This window comes from Chanos chanos, chromosome 3, assembly GCF_902362185.1.
Source record: "Chanos chanos chromosome 3, fChaCha1.1, whole genome shotgun sequence".
NCBI classification, from domain to species: Eukaryota; Metazoa; Chordata; class Actinopteri; order Gonorynchiformes; family Chanidae; genus Chanos; species Chanos chanos.
In genome coordinates, this window is record NC_044497.1 from 41674574 (window position 1) to 41695194 (window position 20621).

Sequence of the window (20621 nt, forward strand, 5' to 3'; positions counted from 1 at the left end):
TCCTATTTCAAGTCTTGTTATAGCTCATTTTAAGAAGACACATTTCCTACTTGAAAACATAAAATGAGTTCAATGTCAAACATACACGTGCAATTCAGACAAATTATTCTAATCTCCATCTTCAAAAATACCATTTAATTATTCAGATACTGAGGTGTCAAAATCCTCTTATGGCCTTGATTCATTTGACACCTCTTGAGACTAATCATATTGTTCATTAGGTTTATAGTGTTGGTACTCATTATAAATGAATAGCAGTCGATCCGAGAGGAAGAGGAGTTGGACAGATTTAGTTGTCGGTCAACTGTAGTAATAATCTTATGCCTCATTAAATGACGAAATTTGGAAAGGAAATCTTAAGATTTCCAATCAAAATGGTAAGGGTTTGATAATAGCCTTCTAGAAAATGTAGATATACTGTCAGTACAAATGTATCAAAATTTAATTCAAACATAACAGTACTAATGCAACTTTCCACCTGGCGGTTTTCAAAGCTTGTCAAGTCTGACCAGTAAAACATGTTCCAGTTTCCAGGAAAGGAGAACCTTAGTAAGCTACCTCAGTATTCTCCTTGGCTTAATTGTCAGTCAAGTCTGCCATGGTTGTTTAAATGTAAGTAATTTAGATATTTTGCAACCTCACAAGTCTAAATTTTAATAGGTAAGTTGAAATTGCACAGATGCAGACAGACACAGAAATACACACACCAAGACATATGTCCTCACACGACAGTAGGAACTTCAACACTGAATTCAACATTATGGTAAATAAATATTAATTTTAAAAAAGAAATGTTGACCCTAACCTTAATCATAACCAAAGAAATTTTTGACACTTTTTGTCTGAGGAAAAGCCAAAAAGAAAAAGAGAGAAAGAAAGAAAGAATTTCCCATGTCAGGATCAACAAGATGTTCCAGATATTTATATCCTCTTGGGGACATTGGGTCACTAAATTCCAGAAGAACCTAAACCACATACACACATACACACACACACACACACACACACACACATAAATATATACACACACAATATAAGGCAGGCTTCATCCTCCAAATCTGCTGAACTTTTGCACTCATGCATATATTGACGTTTTTAATGATACTCATTAATCAAATGTACGGCTAAATCACTTTGCCTCGAACATCAGGACAGAGAGAGGGATGAAAATCAATACAGTGCACATCTACTGAAGATGCATGGGAGAACATGAGATGCCTCGGCAAGTCTCCAAAGGGTTCGTTTAGTCATTTATCTCAAATTTTGGTCATGAAACACCTGAAAGCTGTCATGGTGCAGGTTTAGATTGGACATAATAGAAACCACAATAATAGCAACCAGAGCAGCTGTTGAAACTCAAACTCCAAAGATCGAGCTTCCTGTCTGACTTGATCATACCATTGTTTCAGATCATTGATAATACCTGAGATGACCTCATGAGATTGGATTACATTCTAATCACTCTTCCATGAGCAGTTCAATATTTTTTAGGCCATTGGTTTACCCATGTCAGTCACAGTTTGATTCCACAGTATACACGGGTCCTGATTTACTTACAGCAAAAGTTAACACCACAGCTTTAATCCTATGCCGGACTGTTATGGGATCGTACAAATGTTATGTGCCAGTCAGGTGAAAGACTGTTGGTAAAGTGCACACAATCAGTTTCGTCACCAAAAATCACCAGTATCTCTGGACTGGAAATGTAATAATGCTGAGTTCTACATTCGTCTTATTTGACTGGTGACCCAAAACTGGACACAAAACACAGTCCTGCTGAGAGATATGAACTGGTTCACTTTGTATGGAAAATAACCAGATTCAGTGATCACAGGGGGATTTCTAAATGCATTCTGTGGGCACTGCTTGAATTCACATGATCAATTACACGTAGGCTTAGACATGCAGTGCTACGCATTTATCTCCTCTTTCCACCTCTGTGGTTTTCACTTCCTGCTGCTTTATGGCTTTTTGATCATCAGTGATAGAATAGGGAGAACGTTAGTTGCTTCTCTGGAGTGCTAAATTATTTTTAGTGACGTAGTACGTCTGTTGGTCATAAGTTTGATCATGGCCTCATTACTGATTTACAAAAATACATGCCATCTCTATGACCACTGGAGATATTAATGCTGATATTAATGCTTATTAATATATGGATGTTCAAAGTTCGTAGGCATTTCAGGAGGTCAGCCAGACTCTGATAGTGACCAATCAGCCTCCTTACTAGAACCAATGGAATCTGAGTCTTCTTGCTATGTTTGCTGCACAAGAACCAGTGGCATAACCATTCATAGTGACTGAAAAGCCACTGTATCATCAACCCTTAAATGACAGAATAACTTATGTTTGATTCACTTCCTGACCCAGTAAGAGTGTCATGTTTCACTTTCTATACAGTATAGAAATGTGTGTGTGGCAGATGCCTCTCTATGTCTAATTAAAAAGCAATGATCATCAAAAAAAAAAAAAAAAAGAAGAAAGAACGAAAGTAAGAAAGAAAAAAACTGTTTGCTGTCTGTGTAGTCAAATGGAATAAGGAGTAAACCGATGTAAATGATACTAAATGCAAATCAAAGCACGATAGCAGAGTAGCTTTTAACATTTTCATGATGCACTTTAAACACATTCAGTGAAAAGCAAGCATTAAAGCAATCCATGTTATTAGCCATCTCTATTGCATGTAGAGTAATTTTTGTAATCGCAAAGCCTTTTAATAATTCACAGCATGGGTCTGGCTCTGCTAGTCATTATGTTTGAGGTGAAGGAACCCTAGAAGGAGAAAAGAGACAGGCTTCTCTAACATTACATTACCCCTACATTATTTATACACTTGGCTTAAATCCCAATCATAATGAACAGTGTTCATATTTCATCTCAATCCAGGGCACTCTTTATCGTGTGAAAACTAATGGCCACATAGCCTCATGCCTTGATTATTCCCTTGCGCTGGAGATGAGTGACTGCCCTAAGTTAATGGTGGTGAACCTTATCTTGCAGGTAAAGGAAAATCCTATATTTGGTTTCCGAACACTAGTCATTCAGTACCTTCGTATCCACCTGCCTATGCTATCTTGTGCATGTAAATATGGGCTGTGAGAGGCCAGTGGAAACTCTGTTCCGATAATACCACCTCATGTCTGATTAGCCTAGACCTTAAAGCCCAGGAGAGTGCAGATTTTTCCCCCCTCCATCTTAAAAGGATGATAACACAAATCCCTTTTTTTTGGGGGGGGGGGGGGGGGGGGGGGGGGCTAGCCAGCAATAGTAATTAAATTATTTGTCATGTCACTCAGATGCCCTCCACTTGTACTTGTTGTGGGGGGGAAAAAAAGATAAGAGCAATAAGAGCAGGACAGCTGATGACAGGAACTTTACCTTTCCATGAAGAAGTTTACAGGAAGCGCAAAAATAAATAAATGACATTAAACTAGCTTATGTGCACATCGGTGAAAGGCGGCTTGGTATGGGAAGGCTCCCTGAAAGATCCCCATGCCTCCTGTATTGATTTATTTTTATCAGAACACACAATAGAAGAGCACCACTCCCAAAACACATGAAGCTGTTACGAAGGCAATAGGAAATGAGTGTTGGCATTTGTTTTCTCTGTTTGTTGCTCAAGGCTGGTAACTTTTCTCTCCCTCCACAGACCTCCCTCAGCTGTCACTTCAGATACATTCACAGAGGTGGCAAGAGAGTGATCCAGTGCCTTGTTAAGATCTTAATTAGGCATCTGAGCTTTGACAGTAAGCGACAGCTACAGCAGCTTCACAGATCACATAGGACAAGTGAGGTGACAGCAGAAACTAAAGACTCTGGAAAAACTAAACACTCTTAAAACTGGAATATCTTTATTTTTAGTGCTGGCCAGAGGAGGATGGGCTCCTCCTGTTGAGTCTTGGTTCCTTTCCAAGGTGTCTCTCTCTCATTCAGTTCATTTTAGAGAGTGTTTCCTTGCCCTTGTCACTTTGGGCTTACTCACTGATCTCTCTGAAGCCACACTGGAACAAATTCATTGTAAAAAGTGCTATACACATATATTTGAATTTGAATTTGTTTTAATGTTTTTTGTTTTGTCTGCTGGTAACAAACATGGCCTGTTTGTCATCTGTTTGTTGGTCTGTGTACAAACATATTTACCCTGTACCGGTGAAATCTGAGGGGGTATTCCAGAAAGCGGGTTTAGTAAAAACTCAGAGTTAGTTAACTCAGAACAAGTAGTAAACCTCCTAATAGAAGAGCTTCATGTCTTTGTTTTGCTAGGAGAATGAAGCCACAGGACTCCTCTATTAGGAGGTTTACTACTTGTTCTGAGTTAACTGACTTTGAGTTTTCACTAAACCTGCTTTCTGGAATACCCCCCTGGTCACTGCCACAGTTACTCTCATCATGCTAAAAATGAAAAGACTGGTAACACAAAGTACAATAAATCTTTGCAGTCATATACTATATGGTAACCTTGCAAGCTGTTGTAATGCTAAAGAGAGAAGCTGAACTTGGGATTGAAGTGGTGCATATTCACTGGATAGTCAGGCATGACTATATTAAATAACTCTGCCAGTATATACTGCGTTTGAAGTGACATCGATTTTAACAAAATATTGAGGTTGCTCAAAGTACAAACATCAGCCTCTTTTTGTTGTTGTTGTTGTTGGTTGATTGAACACTAGATGGGCTGTACTTGTTTGCCTGAACCTGCTCGAATGTAATACTGTGAAATCGACCAGCATCGCTCTTAACAGAATATTCTTGGTTCTACGTATAAACATGCACATAACATCGGCCCCCTGCCTACTATGAGATGTGAAGCCTGTGTGGACATGTGTGTGTGCGTGTGTGTGTGTGAGTGTGGGGAGGGGGGGCGTTAAGTCCAATCTTTTGCAGAAAATCACCTCATTGGGATTTTTCCATTAGTTGTAAAAACTCCAGTATCTAGTAGGAGCACACTTACTGCTCTTTTTGGAAGAAGAAGGAGGAGAAGAAGAGGAACAAGAAGAAGAAGAAGAAAGGGAAGAAGGGGAAGAAGAAAAAGGAAAGAGAGAATAGGAAGAAGAAAAAGCCTGCTGGTTTGAATTCTAATGAAGACAAGATCAATAGTTGTCCTGTTGTTCTTCAATTAAAGCAGTTCATTGGAAAGGATTGACTCTTGTTTTTTTTCTGTTTTGCTTCTTTTCATCTACCCTTTGCAAACTCATGTGTTGTATCCAGAGGGTCAGTGTTCAATAATTTGTCCTTTATGTTTGTTTTTATTAAAAATTTAGAGGTATTACCCCCCTTTCCTGCCCCTGGTCTGTCTTCCTGTGCACTGGCTTCTCACTGTTTCTCTGTTGATGTCTGTTAATGTCTGGAGATTAAGGGGGGACACTGTGGAAAAGCAGAGACTAATCCCATGTGGTTCACTTGGATGGCACACCAAGGCTCAGTTATGTAATACTTAAACCCAGCTACTGGATTCTCAAACACTCAGATGGTCTGAGTTACATCAATATATCTGTTTTCCCCTTAGCGTTTCAACACTCTCTCCATACAAGTTAATGTGAAAGTCCATTTCAGTAAGCCAAATGCTGCACGTGTGCACATTTTTGCATAAATCGTAAACGTTACTCTAACGCAAGGAGCACAAGTGTTATATTTGCATAAGGTAGACTGTGTTGAAGATGAATAAATAACTGTTTTTATTCTTGATAATAAGTTACACATTTTAATGGACATACATAGCACTGCCAAATAATTATGCCATGCTCTGATGAGGAATATATGAGACATTCATCCAAAAAGTTGAGAGATTTCATCTGCCCATTTTGCTGATGTAGTGAAATGAAGTCAGCAGACAGTTAAGACTTTTGGCATCAGAGAGCATGCGTTCCTAAGAATTGAAAAGTGCTTCTAAATGCCAATAAAATAAATAGGCTAATATGGAGATAAAGGCTAATAAAAGATATTTCAAAATTTTTTACATTTATCTTTGGTCCTGAAGATCAAAAGCATTCATCGTGTTAGTGCCAAGGTGTGAGGAGAGTATCTGCAATTTCACAATTAAACATGGAATCCTACTTACTCATCTACAATGTTTCAATATGATTGATTCTGATTCTCAGTCCGAGGAGAACATTAAAACATTCAAATGCATCTTTCTTTTTGGATAAAAGGATGCTCCAGCTGCTAAAAAGGGGGGGGGGGTCTACTTTTGATAATATGACCTCTATTTCTGCCTCATTCGTTAATTGTTGGTAGTACACCCAGTGTAATGTAATGTAATGTCCATAAACTCTTGTATCTGGACTAAATGTTGTGTACTTTTACACGAATATATCTAAGAACACTCAGCCAAAAAGATCCTCAACCTCTGTCTAACAGTCTTCAGTGTAAAGTATCATGGCAAACTCTACTATTTACTGAAATTGTATTTGTTTAGATAAAAAGAAAGTATACAGAGTCAGCTGGAAATAAATCTACCTTTCTGTGCAGTCTCAATGGTTAGTTTCTAGTTGTATTGAAAATGACTCATTCCTCTGTGAATAGCAAAACAAATATATTTCCATAAAAAGGTCACGCCTGTAGAGAGGAATAAAGAAATGCAAATTACTTATCGATCTCTTTGCTCCATAGTGTAACATCAGTCTTACAAAGCGTGGCATATTTCACGACTAATGTAACTGATGTGACTGGGTACAGTGTGCATACACTAGCGCCATCTCATCTTAAAAAAAAAAAAAAAAATGCCTCGGTGCAGATTGGGCCTGTGTCTCTCCTGTGCACTTTTCTTTCATCCCTCGCTCCACGAGAATGTTCAGCCAAAGCGGAATGGAGGAAATGTGATTAGGGAAGGAAATCCTGGAGGAGAGAGCTTGTAAATTACAAGCTAAAGTTCAGCGCCGTCTCTTTACCCAAAGGAACAGACAAGCTGTAAATCTGTAGTATATCTGCAGCTGAAAAAGTCTGAGATGTCACATCTCAATATTTCTCTCTTTTTCTCAATTCCCATTGGGTGAAAATCATGGAAATTTCTAGGTCCAGAGAAATTTATTTTTTTTCCCTCTCTCAGCATTCAGACAGAGATATGCGAAAATCAGTTAGAGGAAGATCTGCCAAGCTGGTTGAAAAGCCTTACATTGTGTTTTATTCACAAATCCGAATCTGCAGAATACTGCCCAGTTTGTGCCATCTGTCTCACTGTGGACACCTGACATAAAACTGCCTCCAAATCTAGATGAAGTGCAGTTTCTCTTAAATATGCATGGGTCTTAATCTTCATTTGTTAGGCCTATCAATATTTAACCTTACTAAGATTAGCTATGCTATCTGCGGTATTTAGAGAAAGGTAGCCTGGAAATCAAGCCTTTGATAAAAAGAAATGTGCAGATAAAATCATTCCTGAAGTTAAAAAGCTAAAAAACAAAGTATCTGAAGACTGAAAACTGATTCTGTGTGTGTGGGGGGGGGTGTATTTGTGTATGTTTTTTTTTTTTTTTATTCATACCATTTTTCCAAGTACAACATATTCTAAAATAAAGTGCAATAATGAAGTGACCTATTAAGGTCACATAAACACGTTTGTGATGGAGCAGATTTTCCAGTTAATTATCCTTATTATTATTTACCATCATGTTCTCACTTTTAAACAACACTAACCATGGCAGCATCCAGCTGTCAACAATGGCAATAATTGGGTAAAAATCTGAACTATGTGAATTTTGCCCTCATATGTATATTCAAATAGATAAATCTTTCCCTCAAGATTTTAAGTCATTTGATCTGTACTCATCCAGACAAGTGGAATAAACAGCACTATCTGTTAATTAGATTTGTGTATAATAATACAATTTATATAGAAATTGGCTTATAATGAGTGAGTATTGATTGTTAGGGGGACTGACAACCAGCTTTGAGGTGACCAAGGGAAAAATAACATGAGGAAGGAACATTTTCTTTGATTTTTATATCTGTCTGTCTTGTCTGCTCCCTCACTGAGTTCTGCTGTTTAGTGCTGATGTAATTACTGTGTGCTACATTTGTCTGATCCATTCACTGCAATCCCAAGAGTTACTAACAGTAAACAAAATATCAGTCACACACAGTAAAGCTGACAGGGAGAGAAGCTACAGTTAAACACAATCTCAGACTCAACTCCCCCCTAAAACTAGTCTACAAAGAGGTTGTGCACAACACAGAGTAAAATAGTAAACTTCAGGAAATCACACATATTTATTTGTAGAACCATCTCACTAGAACAAAGCCTCTAGTCAAAAAGCAATAGGCCCAAAATTTCATTTGTATTGAATTCTTCTTGGAAGACATTGTGATTGGCCCATTCACAGCGTGAATGACAGTAATGACAACAGATTCAAATCAGTTATCACCACAGAGTTTTTCTCGCCTTGTTCCAGTTGCTTTTCCAACAGTACGTGTCACTTCAAAAAGCAAACATTTACACAAAGAAACCAAAGTATGCACTTGTCAAAAGTGGTTGTATCCAATCCGTCAATTCACTGCTCTTCACAATGTAGACTCCAATCATTCACTTTTAAAGAAGAAAAAGAAAAAATCTCTGTGATCGCACATACTGTGAACAGCAAGCAGTGAATTTACCCATCCAACACACTGGCAGTGAACACACACACCAGACACTGGAGCAGTGGGCAGCATTCCTTGCACCTGGGGGGCATTGGGATTAAGTGCCAAGGGTACATAACCATAGATGTCGGTCCTGGGAATCAAACCAGCAACCCCCGGTCACGAGCCTGGTTCGCTAACCTTTATACCGCGGCTGCCCATGGCTCATCTAGAGTTTTGTCCTTACAGTATGTACACATATACCATATACACACACTTACAGACTGAGTTCCATACAATGAAGTCTCAGCATGTGTCCTTTCTCTGACTTTGCCCAAACACCAGAACTCCTTGCTGCTAAATGCTAAGGCATAGCTGATGCCAGCATTAGACGCTCTCTGATAAAAACCACTGCCAGCATTGTGACATGTACCGTAGTCCTCCCCAAACAATCCACATTACTCACGGTAGCTCCAAATCAACAGTATCTGTCTTTCCAGCTAAAGAAGAGCTCCCCAAGGACCAGCCCTGAACATGGCTCTTTAATGGAATTCTCTTGTTTGGCTTAGTCAAATGGAAATGTGCTACACATACAATCACACTCACAGATACACACACACACACACACACACACACACACACACACACACACACGCTCACTTGCACGCACGCGCACACACGCACGCACACACACACACACACGATTATATTCTGAAAGATAATTTTATACAAGTAATCTTCCAGTATTTTCTACTATCGTCTCCAATCCACTTTCAAAAGCAGTTTGGTCCCTGTGTGAAATTCAGTTGGAATTGATTTATAGGTTAGGCTGATTTCAATGTCTTCTATTGACACTACATTTCTATGACACCATGTTCCCAATTTCTTCTGTCTCTAAGATGTACCGTGACAAGAGAACATAGTATTTGGGATGACATCCATTCATTCACAATGGGAAAAGCCTCCGAGTGTCAAGGTGAGACTGAAAGAGAAGGAGATGGAGCTAAACTTTGAGATGAATGTTATCAGAGGTACACAACAACACAGTGTTTTAGAGAGCAGACTGAATGTAAAAGCACCAGTGATGTGGTCCAGTGATGTACAGGCACAAGTCCTCAGAATCAAGTATTTGACAGACTTACTGGGTATCATTTTACTTGTACAAAGAGCTCACTCAAACTGTATGAACTCTGTCCATCTAAAATATATTTGTGCGGCAGTTTCACAAAGTTTTCTTAGAAAAGTCTTTTTTCTGGACCTGAATTTGGGGGAAAAAAGATTATTTTCCTGGAGTCTGTTTTTGTGCCTTTGTACTTGGGAAGATGGACACTGTGTAGTAGAATAGTGCAGATTCAAACATTGCAATACCTTCTCATACCTTCTCATTACAACCAGAAAAACAGCAATAGCTCCACTGAGTGCTATAAAGTTGAATTAAGCCACATTTATGGCTCATCCAGACACAGTATGTTGAAAACACAGAGCACATTCGTTGAAGAGCAAACCACCAAAGCTTCAGCACTGCACTGGAGTTTCAAAGGGCGTTTGACCAGGGGTCTAACAAATAAAGGATCAGTGCTGGCCTGACTCATCGTGGTCCACAATTTTATGTGCTGTATAATTACCATCAGACCAGAAAAGCCCATAACTTTTCACTCTGACTTTATTTAAAAGGCCGTAGTTTACTGGGATGAGATCCAAAGAATGGGACAGTCCAACCTCAAAAATCCTCCCTCTTTGTTCTTGGCAGTTGTGTTTGTAATGTGTGTTTGTGTGTGTACAAGTGTGTGCTCGTGTATCTCTCTCTCTCTCTCTCTCTCTCTCTCTCTCTCTTTCTTTCTTTCTCTTTCTGTGTGTGTGTGTGTGTGAAGGAGAGAGAGAGAGAGAAAGAGAGAGAGAGAGAGAGAGAGAGAGAAAGAGAGATAGAGAAAGAGAGAGAGAGAGAGAGAGAGAGAGAGAGAAGAGAGAGAGAGAGACAGAGAGAGAGAGAGAGAGAGAGAGAGAGAGAAATAGCCCCAGCTCTGACGTGCATGTGGAGAGCCTCTCCCTGTCTGTGGGATTGGGACCATGCCACTTTCATTGAAGCACTTAGCCCCAGCACTTATCTCGTTATCCCACTAGCTTGGCCGTGACCCTGCTATACAGTAATAGCTCAGCGGCTCCAGTTAAGGTCCCCACACACTCCGGTCACTCCAATCAGGACTGTGGGGAGCTTGGGGGACAGGTCAGTGGACGGCACGCTGCTCTCAAATTTCCTCAATTGCAAGGGTGGTTATGATACCCTCTATCCACAGTGGACTAACAAAAATGTTTGGTAGGATAATCCAAATGGACTGGTAGTATCACTAGAAAGAAGCCTTCATGATTAAGGAATGCCATTACTGTAAATGCTAATGTAAACAGCTCTCCAGGAAAATGTACAAAGTACAAATCACCCTTTCTGTGGTCAAACGAATAATGTTAAACGGAGATACTTCTCCAATAAAAAAAAGAAAGAAAGAAAGAAAAAAAAAAACAGCCATGAGTAAGTGACTACGCTACTTTAGTTGGTTGTTGTCAGGGCGTAGTAAAGTCAAACTGATTGTAAAAGGCACTTCATTATGCAGTCTGGAGCATGTTTGTTTCCTCTTTATCTCTCCACTGTTTTCTCTAACTTGATTAGTGCATTAAATTGCTGTCAGAGGGTGTTATGGGCAGTGTCTTGTCATTTACACTGATTATGATACAGGGCTCATTGTTCAGAAGACTGGCGAACAGTGAAAATGAGCAACACTTAACACAGTGTAAATGCCTGCACAGTTTGTGCAGTACATATGACATAGATAACCTCAGTCACATAGTCATTGAGCCAAATGTGACAACCATCCATTAAGGCTATGTACATAGCTACTCCTCCGTACATCACCCTGTGTTTACAAATTGTGCATTGCTATGGTTTGTTCATACAGAGCCGTCTGAAGGGCTGCTCAGTCTGAATGGATGAAAAGCGGGACAGGCACATCCTGCTCATTAAGACAGCGCTTCACTTCCACATGTCCACAGCCCTGTCATTGACCTCTACAAAGCAAATGCCACAGAGACAGCACATCTGGCGTCTGCCTCGCTCTCTAAATTGTGACATCACACCCCCACAGAACACAACCAATCAGGACGAGTCCGTGCAGCGATATCAGACAGATGACAGAATTAAAGTCCACATAGTGGGGGATCTTGGGATGACAAGAGGAGCTGAATGGCTATGTTCAGCGTTATTAATTAGCCTTTCTTCAAACACACTGTGGGTACGTCTAAACAAACTGATCCTGAGGCCAACCAGTCCGCAGGGCTAAGGCGGAAACTGGTTCAGATGTGTGCATGAAGACAAGTGTCAGATAAACAGAGTCAGGGTCAGATAAGAGACCAGTATGGAATGGAGGAGGAAGCAGAAACGGGGAGCAAGAAAGCATGTAAGAATGAGAGAAAAGAGCAGAGGGAATGAAGGGATGTATAAAGAAAAAGAGAGCGAGCGTGATGGGAACATGGAAAGAAAGAGACATGGCAAGGCGACAAAGAGAGGACAGTAGCCTACATGAAAAAAACGAGAAAGGAAAATGACAAAAGGGATAAAGAGAGATATAGCCATGAGAGAGAAAGAGAGCAGCACAAGATAAAACTAGCAGATATACGGTGCGGTGTACTCACAGCCCACTCGCAAATTGATCTGGTCACGTCGTTCTCCGTCGGGGTTCTGGAAGCAACTGTACAGGCCGTTGCTGCTCATGTTGACATCCATGAGAACTAGTCGAGACCCCTCCTCCCGCCGGCGCGCCTTCACATCCGTTCCATTTACCTTCCATGTCACTGACGCATTGGTGTCCAAAGAGCCGCACTGCATGGTAACGTCACTGCCTATCCGCTCATACTGGATCCTGGCACCTGTCGGTACAGAGCACAGACACTGTCACAAACACGCAGTACTCCTAACAACATACACGTCACAGAGCCCGCTAGCCGAAACAGTACATGGGCCATACTGACTAAAGAGACACGTATTGTCAGTCAAGAAGTGAAATCAGCAAAGACAGGTCTGTGGAGTATTGTCTGTTCATGTTGGCAAATGTCCACATATCTGTCTGAGATGCAAAGTGGGAGTTCACATGTATAAACTGTACTCTGTTGACTTTCAGCTGAAAAAATATCTGTTGAGATATCAGCCTAAATTTTTAGCCGGTAAGAAATTTCAGCTTGTTCTCTCACACCGACAATAGTGGAATACTGTATGTCAGTACATCACACTCCTTGACTTATGAGTAATTTTCCAGACACACGGACAGACAAGAGTGCACTGAAGCACAAATAAAGAAGGACATTCTGTTCCCCTTTCATCTTTGTTCTCTATTATTTTCCTTTTCTTGGAAATGTATGCTCAGACCAGATTGGCGTTAAACGTCAACAGGATGCAATTGTATTTTACTTTAACGTAGAAAAAGATCCTCTGAAAGTCTGTGTCACGTTAGGAGGAAAACACAGCGTTGAAATTGATCAACCAGTCACGAAAACATTGACAAACTGAAGTCTGGGCTGAGCTCAAAGCTATAAAGGATAACAGTTTCGTTTGGATTTGCATCACAGTTTTGTAAACTCATGAGAGTCTGAGGAGCGTGAGGGCGAGAGAGGCGATGGGGGTGATGTTGACGGTGATCTTTCTCACTTCCCTAGCAGCTCTAATCCTCTCCGCTCAATCCTCTGAGCAAACCCACAGCCATGAATTTTACATTCGGCCCTGTGAGTACCCAAGTGCATATGCCTCTAACGCTGCGGGATACAATCGCTATTGAAAGGACTGCATGCTTGAGAAAACAGGATAGTGACAATGGCAACGATTGCATTTAAAATAACAAAAACAGGGTAGGTTGCTCTGGTACATTTACAACATCCGCTCGCTTTTCACTAATGAAGCAGTCTGATGTAATTGTTGAAAGAGAAAAAGAAGGAAGAGAGACTTACAAACTTCACAGCAACAATGGAAACTATGTCTGTCCGCACTGAAGCAAACAACTCATTGTTTGTTACGTGTCCCTTGTGCTTTACTTGTGGTTACCGGTGTCTTGGTTTCAATTACTGTGAGGAACTGACAGGCATTTAAAGTTCAGAGTCCATTCATTTCTGAGAGTTGTGAATGAGACACCATCAAAATAGTCTGTGATGATCAACATTGCTTCTCAGGTTATGGGTTATAGAGTCTATTGTGTATCCTCAACAATTTTTTATGCCAGACCCAAAGTGCTTGAGTATCTTAGAGACGACATTATAGAGTGGGTAACATTTGGGGTACCTGTTTCTACACCGCTTAATCATAAAAGTTGATCAGTAGGATTAAAATTGCTACGTATCATCAGTGATACATATCATAATCATAATCCGAATCATGAATACGTAACCATGACTTAAAAGATCTTCAAGCTTGCAGGTGTAGCCAACTGACTCTCGTCACAGTTTAATTTCCTTACGAAAATGCTCACACAATGCCTCATTTTGCAAATGCAGCAATAATAATGATTTTCAAGCCACAGAACTGATCAAGAAATTTGAAACCCAGCAGCCATACACTGTGGAATTTTTCATTTTCCATACCTAATTTTGAATTAATATAATGCTACATCAAACATAAGCTAAAAATAAAAAATAATGCGTGAATTCCAGTTATCCATCTAATATACAACAGTCATGCTCCTCACATACATTAACTAGCCTTGTATATTTCATAAGTATGTGTGTATGAGTGAGGATAAAATAAAAAAAAAAATCATGATATCATCAAGTCCAAATCCTTGCTTTAATGAAAAATCCAAAAATTGAAACCTCTTAAGAGGTCTCTAAAGTAAAACGAGCTTGTGAAATGTCTCCTCTCAAGACATCCTAAGCTCTGCAGACATAACATGCTGCCCTCTGCCTTGTTCCCTTTTGAGGATTCTCATTAAGGGCTTGTCTCTCATTGCTCTCACTTGTCATTGCAAGTTGGCAACCGCCCGGTTGCCGGGTGCAAAAATAAATCCATTTCCTGTTTCTCTCCTGCTTATCTATTCTCCCCCTGAGCAGGCAGTGATAGGGCGGCCAATCTCTAGTCTCCTCAGCGGGCAACAACAAAGTCTGGGAACAGTAACTCATATCTGTCACTGTTTGATAGCCCTGAATACCTAATTCTCATTATACTGTTTAGCAGGTGCCTCTATCAAGGTTTTTATCAGATCGTTGGGGGGCTTGTATTTAGCCTAGCATATTTTTCATGCAGAGCCACAATACGCATTGCTACACATCCATGCTTGTGTAACTAAAGTAATTCATATTATCTTCAAACAAACAGAGGCAGCTGATACAAGCCAAACAACCTCCACAAACTTCCTGTATGGTTAGCTGAGCCCACGCTGACGCGCTGTGCAATGAGCATGCGTGTAGCTTTAAGGGCAAAACCACTTGGGTAATCCAAAAAGAAAAGAGGAAAAGGAAAAAACATTATATAGACTTCAAGAAGCAGTCAAATTGACACTTCACAATGCAGACATAAACTAGCTGACAGAAGTTGTTGGAGGCTCCAGGGGAGAGATGAGAGAAAAACGGAGAGAGAAAAGAGAATCCACACCCACATGGAAGAGCTAAAGTTTTACGAGTGCGGCCTGGGAAACGGCAGAGGGGGATTCTGGGCTGCCGGGGGTTCAGGGTGGAGGACAGCTGGATATCCCCAGCTAGATGAAGAACAGCTGTCTTTTTCTCATGAAACAAGGAGCCAAACATCATAGAGCTGCTGCCTGACCACTCAAACATGGCACTGTTGACCAGAGGCTTGTCTCAGTAAATAGAGACAGGAACAGAGTGCATTTTTTGAGATGAGCTTCACCAGGCTGATAAAAGGCCATTTCTGGTTTGTTTTCAACTCTACAGACAAACTGTATCAAGGTTTGGTGTCAGCGTAAGAAAGTACTTTGTTAACCGTTTTGTTGTAACTGAGGCCACATAATGAGTTCTTTTATGATATAGGGCCCTAAAGCTTCCAACAAAACAACTGTGAGTGCAAGTTCCTGGAGATGTGGCATTTGGAACTTTTCTCACAGAGAACAATATTGTATTGTAATATGGTGGAATTTTCACACATAGTGAAGGTCACGCAACAGTACGTGCTCCAGAAAGGTCAACAGGATTAGCAGCATCAGACTGATGCAGCATGGATCAGACACATTCATCCCACCCCTCCAGGTCCTGAGGCTTAAATGCTCTAGGCTGGGAATGTGGGCTTGGCTGTTCCGTTTATTTTCTCGCTCTGGCCTGGAGAGTATTTCCTAAATCTAGCAGGCAGTGCTGTTCAGCGCTCCCCTCCCAGCCCTCCCATGATGCACCGCATGGGCTCTCTGGTCTAAGGGCAATAGCTCTGTAGTAAATATCTCCACCCGTCTCCTTTTGTTTGTAACCTAATAAAATAACCAAATGGGTGTGAACCTCACGAGCAAGCCACCCAGGGTTGATTCCCTCCTCTACTCCTCTTGGGAGGTTTCTCACCTAGGAACCTGTTTTTGGATGAAAAGAGGCATGTGGTGATACTGATCTTCCATGACACCAAACAGAAATGCAATGTGTGTGTGTGTGTGCAAGTGTGTGTGTCAGTGTGTACCATGTATTGGTATATCTCTGGGGACCGAAAGTCCCCAGTAAAATAGCATAATCTGACAAAAGTGCCTGGTGGGGAGCAAAATGCTGGTCCCCACTAGAAGAGCAATGTTTTTCTAAACTATATTGTTGTTATTGATAAAACAAAAACTATTTCCAAAATATTTCCTTGGTTAAGGTTAGGGTTAGGGTTAGGGATAGGTTAGTATTCTTAAGTTACAGGTTAACGGGAGTCAATGGGAAGTCCCCACTAGGATATGAATACAAACGTGTGTGTGTGTGCGTGTGTGTGTGTGTGTGTATGGCCAGATGATTGGGTAGGCGGGTCCATTCGCAAGCATGTGTTGACACTCTAAAAGGGATATAAATTATAAGGATTATAAGGGACATATAATTATATGGATTATAACGTATAATTTTCATCAATGTGTCATTACAATAATTTGAGAAGATATATGCATGTATAATGTTTCATGTGTTACATTATGACCAGGCTGAAGACATATCTTATATTTCAGAGTATATTACACTTACAAACTCTAAGCTACGAGACCATTCAACTGGGTTCTTGATCACACACAATGCTCCATGACATATAGTTATATAAGTGGAGAGGATGAAATAAAAAAATGAATAAATCACAAACTAATGTTAATTGTTGCAAACTGAAGCACTACTCTGATGCAGATCACAGTTGAACAACATAAAAGCATTTGACTCTACACTGAGGTGAAGGCACAAAAAGAATTCTGATTAAATTGGAGTTTTAACCTCAACTCAAAAGTGGGTTCCACAGCAACAAACTTTCCACTTGTCCAGGAGCACAACTAATATTGAAAGATAGTGATGTATGGGAACTTACAGGTGGAGCAAATGTATAGGGCTTCTGAGGGTATCCTCCTAGTTTCCAAGTTTCCAGCTTATGTACTGGGATGTACGCTGGTGATACTAGACATCCTGTCATGTGCATTATGTACAGTGGTCAACTAGCTAGAGGATATATCAGATTACATATTGCCCGGTTTGGGCTGGAATAAGCATTAGAAAATTAAACCAGCTGCTCTATTGCTATGCACCAATGATGGTCATTGTAAGAAAATGGTGATGTGCTCACTTGGACCTCATCATCACCCTGTGTGATGGATCAGAGACACAAGCTTCAGAGAGGAATCCCCAGTGTGTCGAAGAGCTGGTTGATGCTTGATGTGATTTAATTCCGGAGTTGTTTTTTTCCACATTACATTTCAAATGTCTTTTTTAAAGGTGGCATCACAAATTGTGTATGCAATAAGAGCGAGTCACATGAAATCAAAGGAATCAGCAATCTGCAAGTCCTCGGTGAATGAGAGGAACACCTTAAGATTAAGTTTAAACAGGTTTTATTGGACTGGCTCAGATCTGATGAACGGAAATGGAAACAGAAAATGAGGATCTTCAAAAAATGCAAATATAAGAATTACAGGTGAAGGTGTTGCCTTCGCAAGCTGTTGAGCACAAAAATAAAATTCATTGGACCAAATAAGATGAAGTACTGACAGTTCTCAGGTTAAGAGGAAAAACTTGGAAACTACCTCTCCAGTGGAGATATGTATATTCAAAACAACAGAGGAAGTGTGAGTATTTGTCAACTCAGAAACAAAGGCAGGACCCTTCTCGCCCACATATTTTCACTAGCAAAGGAAAACCTTTTCCACTCAGCATGTACCTGCTCTAACTGAAGAACAAGCCAGTCTTTCAGAGAGCAGAACAACACGCTGTTATCCCAAGATTACTTACACATTCATGACCCCTCTCCCTCTCTCATCCCTATACCTCTATGGCTACAGAAGGTCTGTATTGAATGAGAGAAGTGCATGGCTTTGCTGGTGGAATGTAAACATCCTGGGGCAGGCCAACATCGCTATCCTCCTGCACACGCCCTCCTCCCCCCATCTGACACATACACACATGCCCCCGGTACTTAGCACAGATGAGCAGAAGAAGAGCAAACATACCTGAACGTCATTATGAAGTAGTCCCAGAGTTTATGTCAAGCATACTGAAGCCTAATACAAACAAGCCACGTACCTCCAAAATGATGCAGCAGTCCAGGCAGAGGTCAGCAACAAGCCTATTGCTCATTTTTTTAAGCTTGATGGACACTCAAAATGTCAAAAGAGCATTGCCGTGATGCGCCTCCATTCAACCTCACTGTCGTTATTGTTTCCCCCAATGAAGCCGGGTGCTACAGAGGGATTTTGGGCTTTCACAAAGCTTGTGACAAGAGGAAATTGCTACAAAGGAATTTGATGTCTTCATACGGTGCCCGCTTTAGAATACTTTCCCATGCTTGAGATGTTGAGAAGAACATGGAGGATTTTTGATAGAATGCCAATGTTTACAGTCTTCCAACATTCTTTCATCATTTATCATGTCAGAACTAGGACTGCAAACAGTAAGGATACTAATAAAAAATTCTAATGGAGGAGTTAGATCTCTTTGATAGCAGCTTTGTTTTCTTTGTAACAATTCTCGATGGTTTGCTGAGTGGTTTATTGAATAAAAAATGTGATAGTTGTGAAAAACAGAACAAAACCATTTGCCGCTAAATATTTATAACAAATCCTTAGGCAATGGGAAACATACACTAACATCCTGCCGCAGTCCTATAGGGACAGTGAAAAGGTCAGCTTTCACAAACGGCTATACACAAGCAAAGCCAAATGAGATATATCAAAATATGCTGGTGATACCATACTGTTTCTGACAAAACATTTCTTGTTCAAATGTGTGCTTGCACCATCTGTTTATAAGCATAGCCATTGAAATTCTTAGTTGCTGGTTCAATCCTCAAGCATGAGTACAGCTCCCACTCCTGCTGGATAAAGTGAGGTCACACATTGATTGTTTTTCATCTGTTACTGGTTCACTTTGTGTACAACCCAGATTGATTATAATGCTTCGCTTATGATCAGACTCTCCTGAGAACATTTTTTCTTCTTGCTTATGAAATCTGGAAAAAAAAAAAAAGTTTTTTTTTTTTTTTTTTTTTAATGGTTTTCAGGCTTGCACACAAATACTCACGGTGCCAGGTATTGGGTGCAGCGATTTTCAGATATCCTTTTGGCCATTAGTCACACTTCACCTTGACTCTACTACAGAACTCTTCTGTCTGACCAGACACAGGGCTAGGATAGGGGCTGCGGAGAGGCACCAGACAGGAGAGAGAGGTAGGAAGAATGCTGTCTTGAGACTGGAGGCTGTTTGCTTTCCAATGCTCCCTCATTTGTGAAGGGTGCACACACCGGTGAGCCAGCAGGCTTTCCACTCAGGTCTGCTCCCGATTCTGTGCTGTTTATTCCAGTGAGGAAACCTTTCAAAACTTTACCTCATGTTCCATCCTTTACACTGTTCTCTGTATCCCTCTCTCTGTCTCTTCTTATGTACTAGTACTTCATTACAGTGAGTTTGGTGTTCCACATTAAAGACTTTCCAAGGCCTCCTTGTATCCAGCCAAATTTTTTTCCTGTTTTTCTCAGAGTAAACCAAGTCTGATCGACCTGCTTAATATCCACGCTCTCACAGGTGGCTTGCTACTTTTCTCCGTCTGGCAATGTCACTCTTGAACCAAATCAGCATGAGGAAGTGTTTTTCCAACACTTATCCTAATCCTTATTTCAGGCTAGAATTTCGGAGGGGCTCGAAGAGCTCTCAGATGGCATTAAAGGGGGTGGGGCTCCCTAATTCCTACCCTGTGGCGTCAGTAGACAGCATTAACAGTGATGGAGGGAGGGTTTGTGATGAGCCACACAGGTATGCTCTATTTGGGAAACTTTAATTCACACGTGTGCATATTTAAAATTATACAACTACAAAGTTACTCTCTTTTGCACTACGAGTGAACTAGCGGAAAAGTAACCGAACCAAAACGTTTGTGTCCAAAATTAAAGCTTCTGACTGCTATAAGCATGTGATTGCATTAGACCTCAGGTTTCATGAGTGCAGCGAGACTTTTTTCCGTAACTGAGGAGCAGATTTTACCAGTACTAAATGTACACGCTGTCATACAATATTATTCTATTAATATTTTTCAGTCGGTATTTGAATTGTTCATTAATTATTGTGAGGCTGAATATCCATTTGTTTTCTCTTATTTTTTTCTGTTGTATGGTGTATATAACAGAATTAATATGGTGTAATTGACTAAAGCTTACTCTTGTGTAAAATTCACCTTTGTTGACATATGAGCTCATTTTTACCAATTCAGTAATCAAACTACTGATATCATTATTCTGGTCTACTATTTGAGTCTTGGTTTGTTTTGCATTTTGCAATATTGTGAGTATATCGGTGTTTAATTCCATGGGCTGACTGAACATAAACACCTCTATAGCCTGTATTAAAGATGAGTACAGAGAAGATAGCCGTGGACTGTCTTCTGTGAGAACACT

General features: G+C 40.4%; 1 protein-coding gene across 1 annotated transcript in view; it reads right to left on the reverse strand.

Annotated features, from left to right (window-relative positions):
• cntfr (ciliary neurotrophic factor receptor) overlaps window positions 1–20621 on the reverse strand; it is a 71250-nt gene that overhangs the window by 38331 nt on the left and 12298 nt on the right. The window contains exon 2 of the mRNA XM_030767864.1: window positions 12235–12468. Within this exon, the coding sequence (XP_030623724.1) occupies window positions 12235–12468 (234 nt within the window). The remainder of the gene's footprint in view (window positions 1–12234; window positions 12469–20621) is intronic.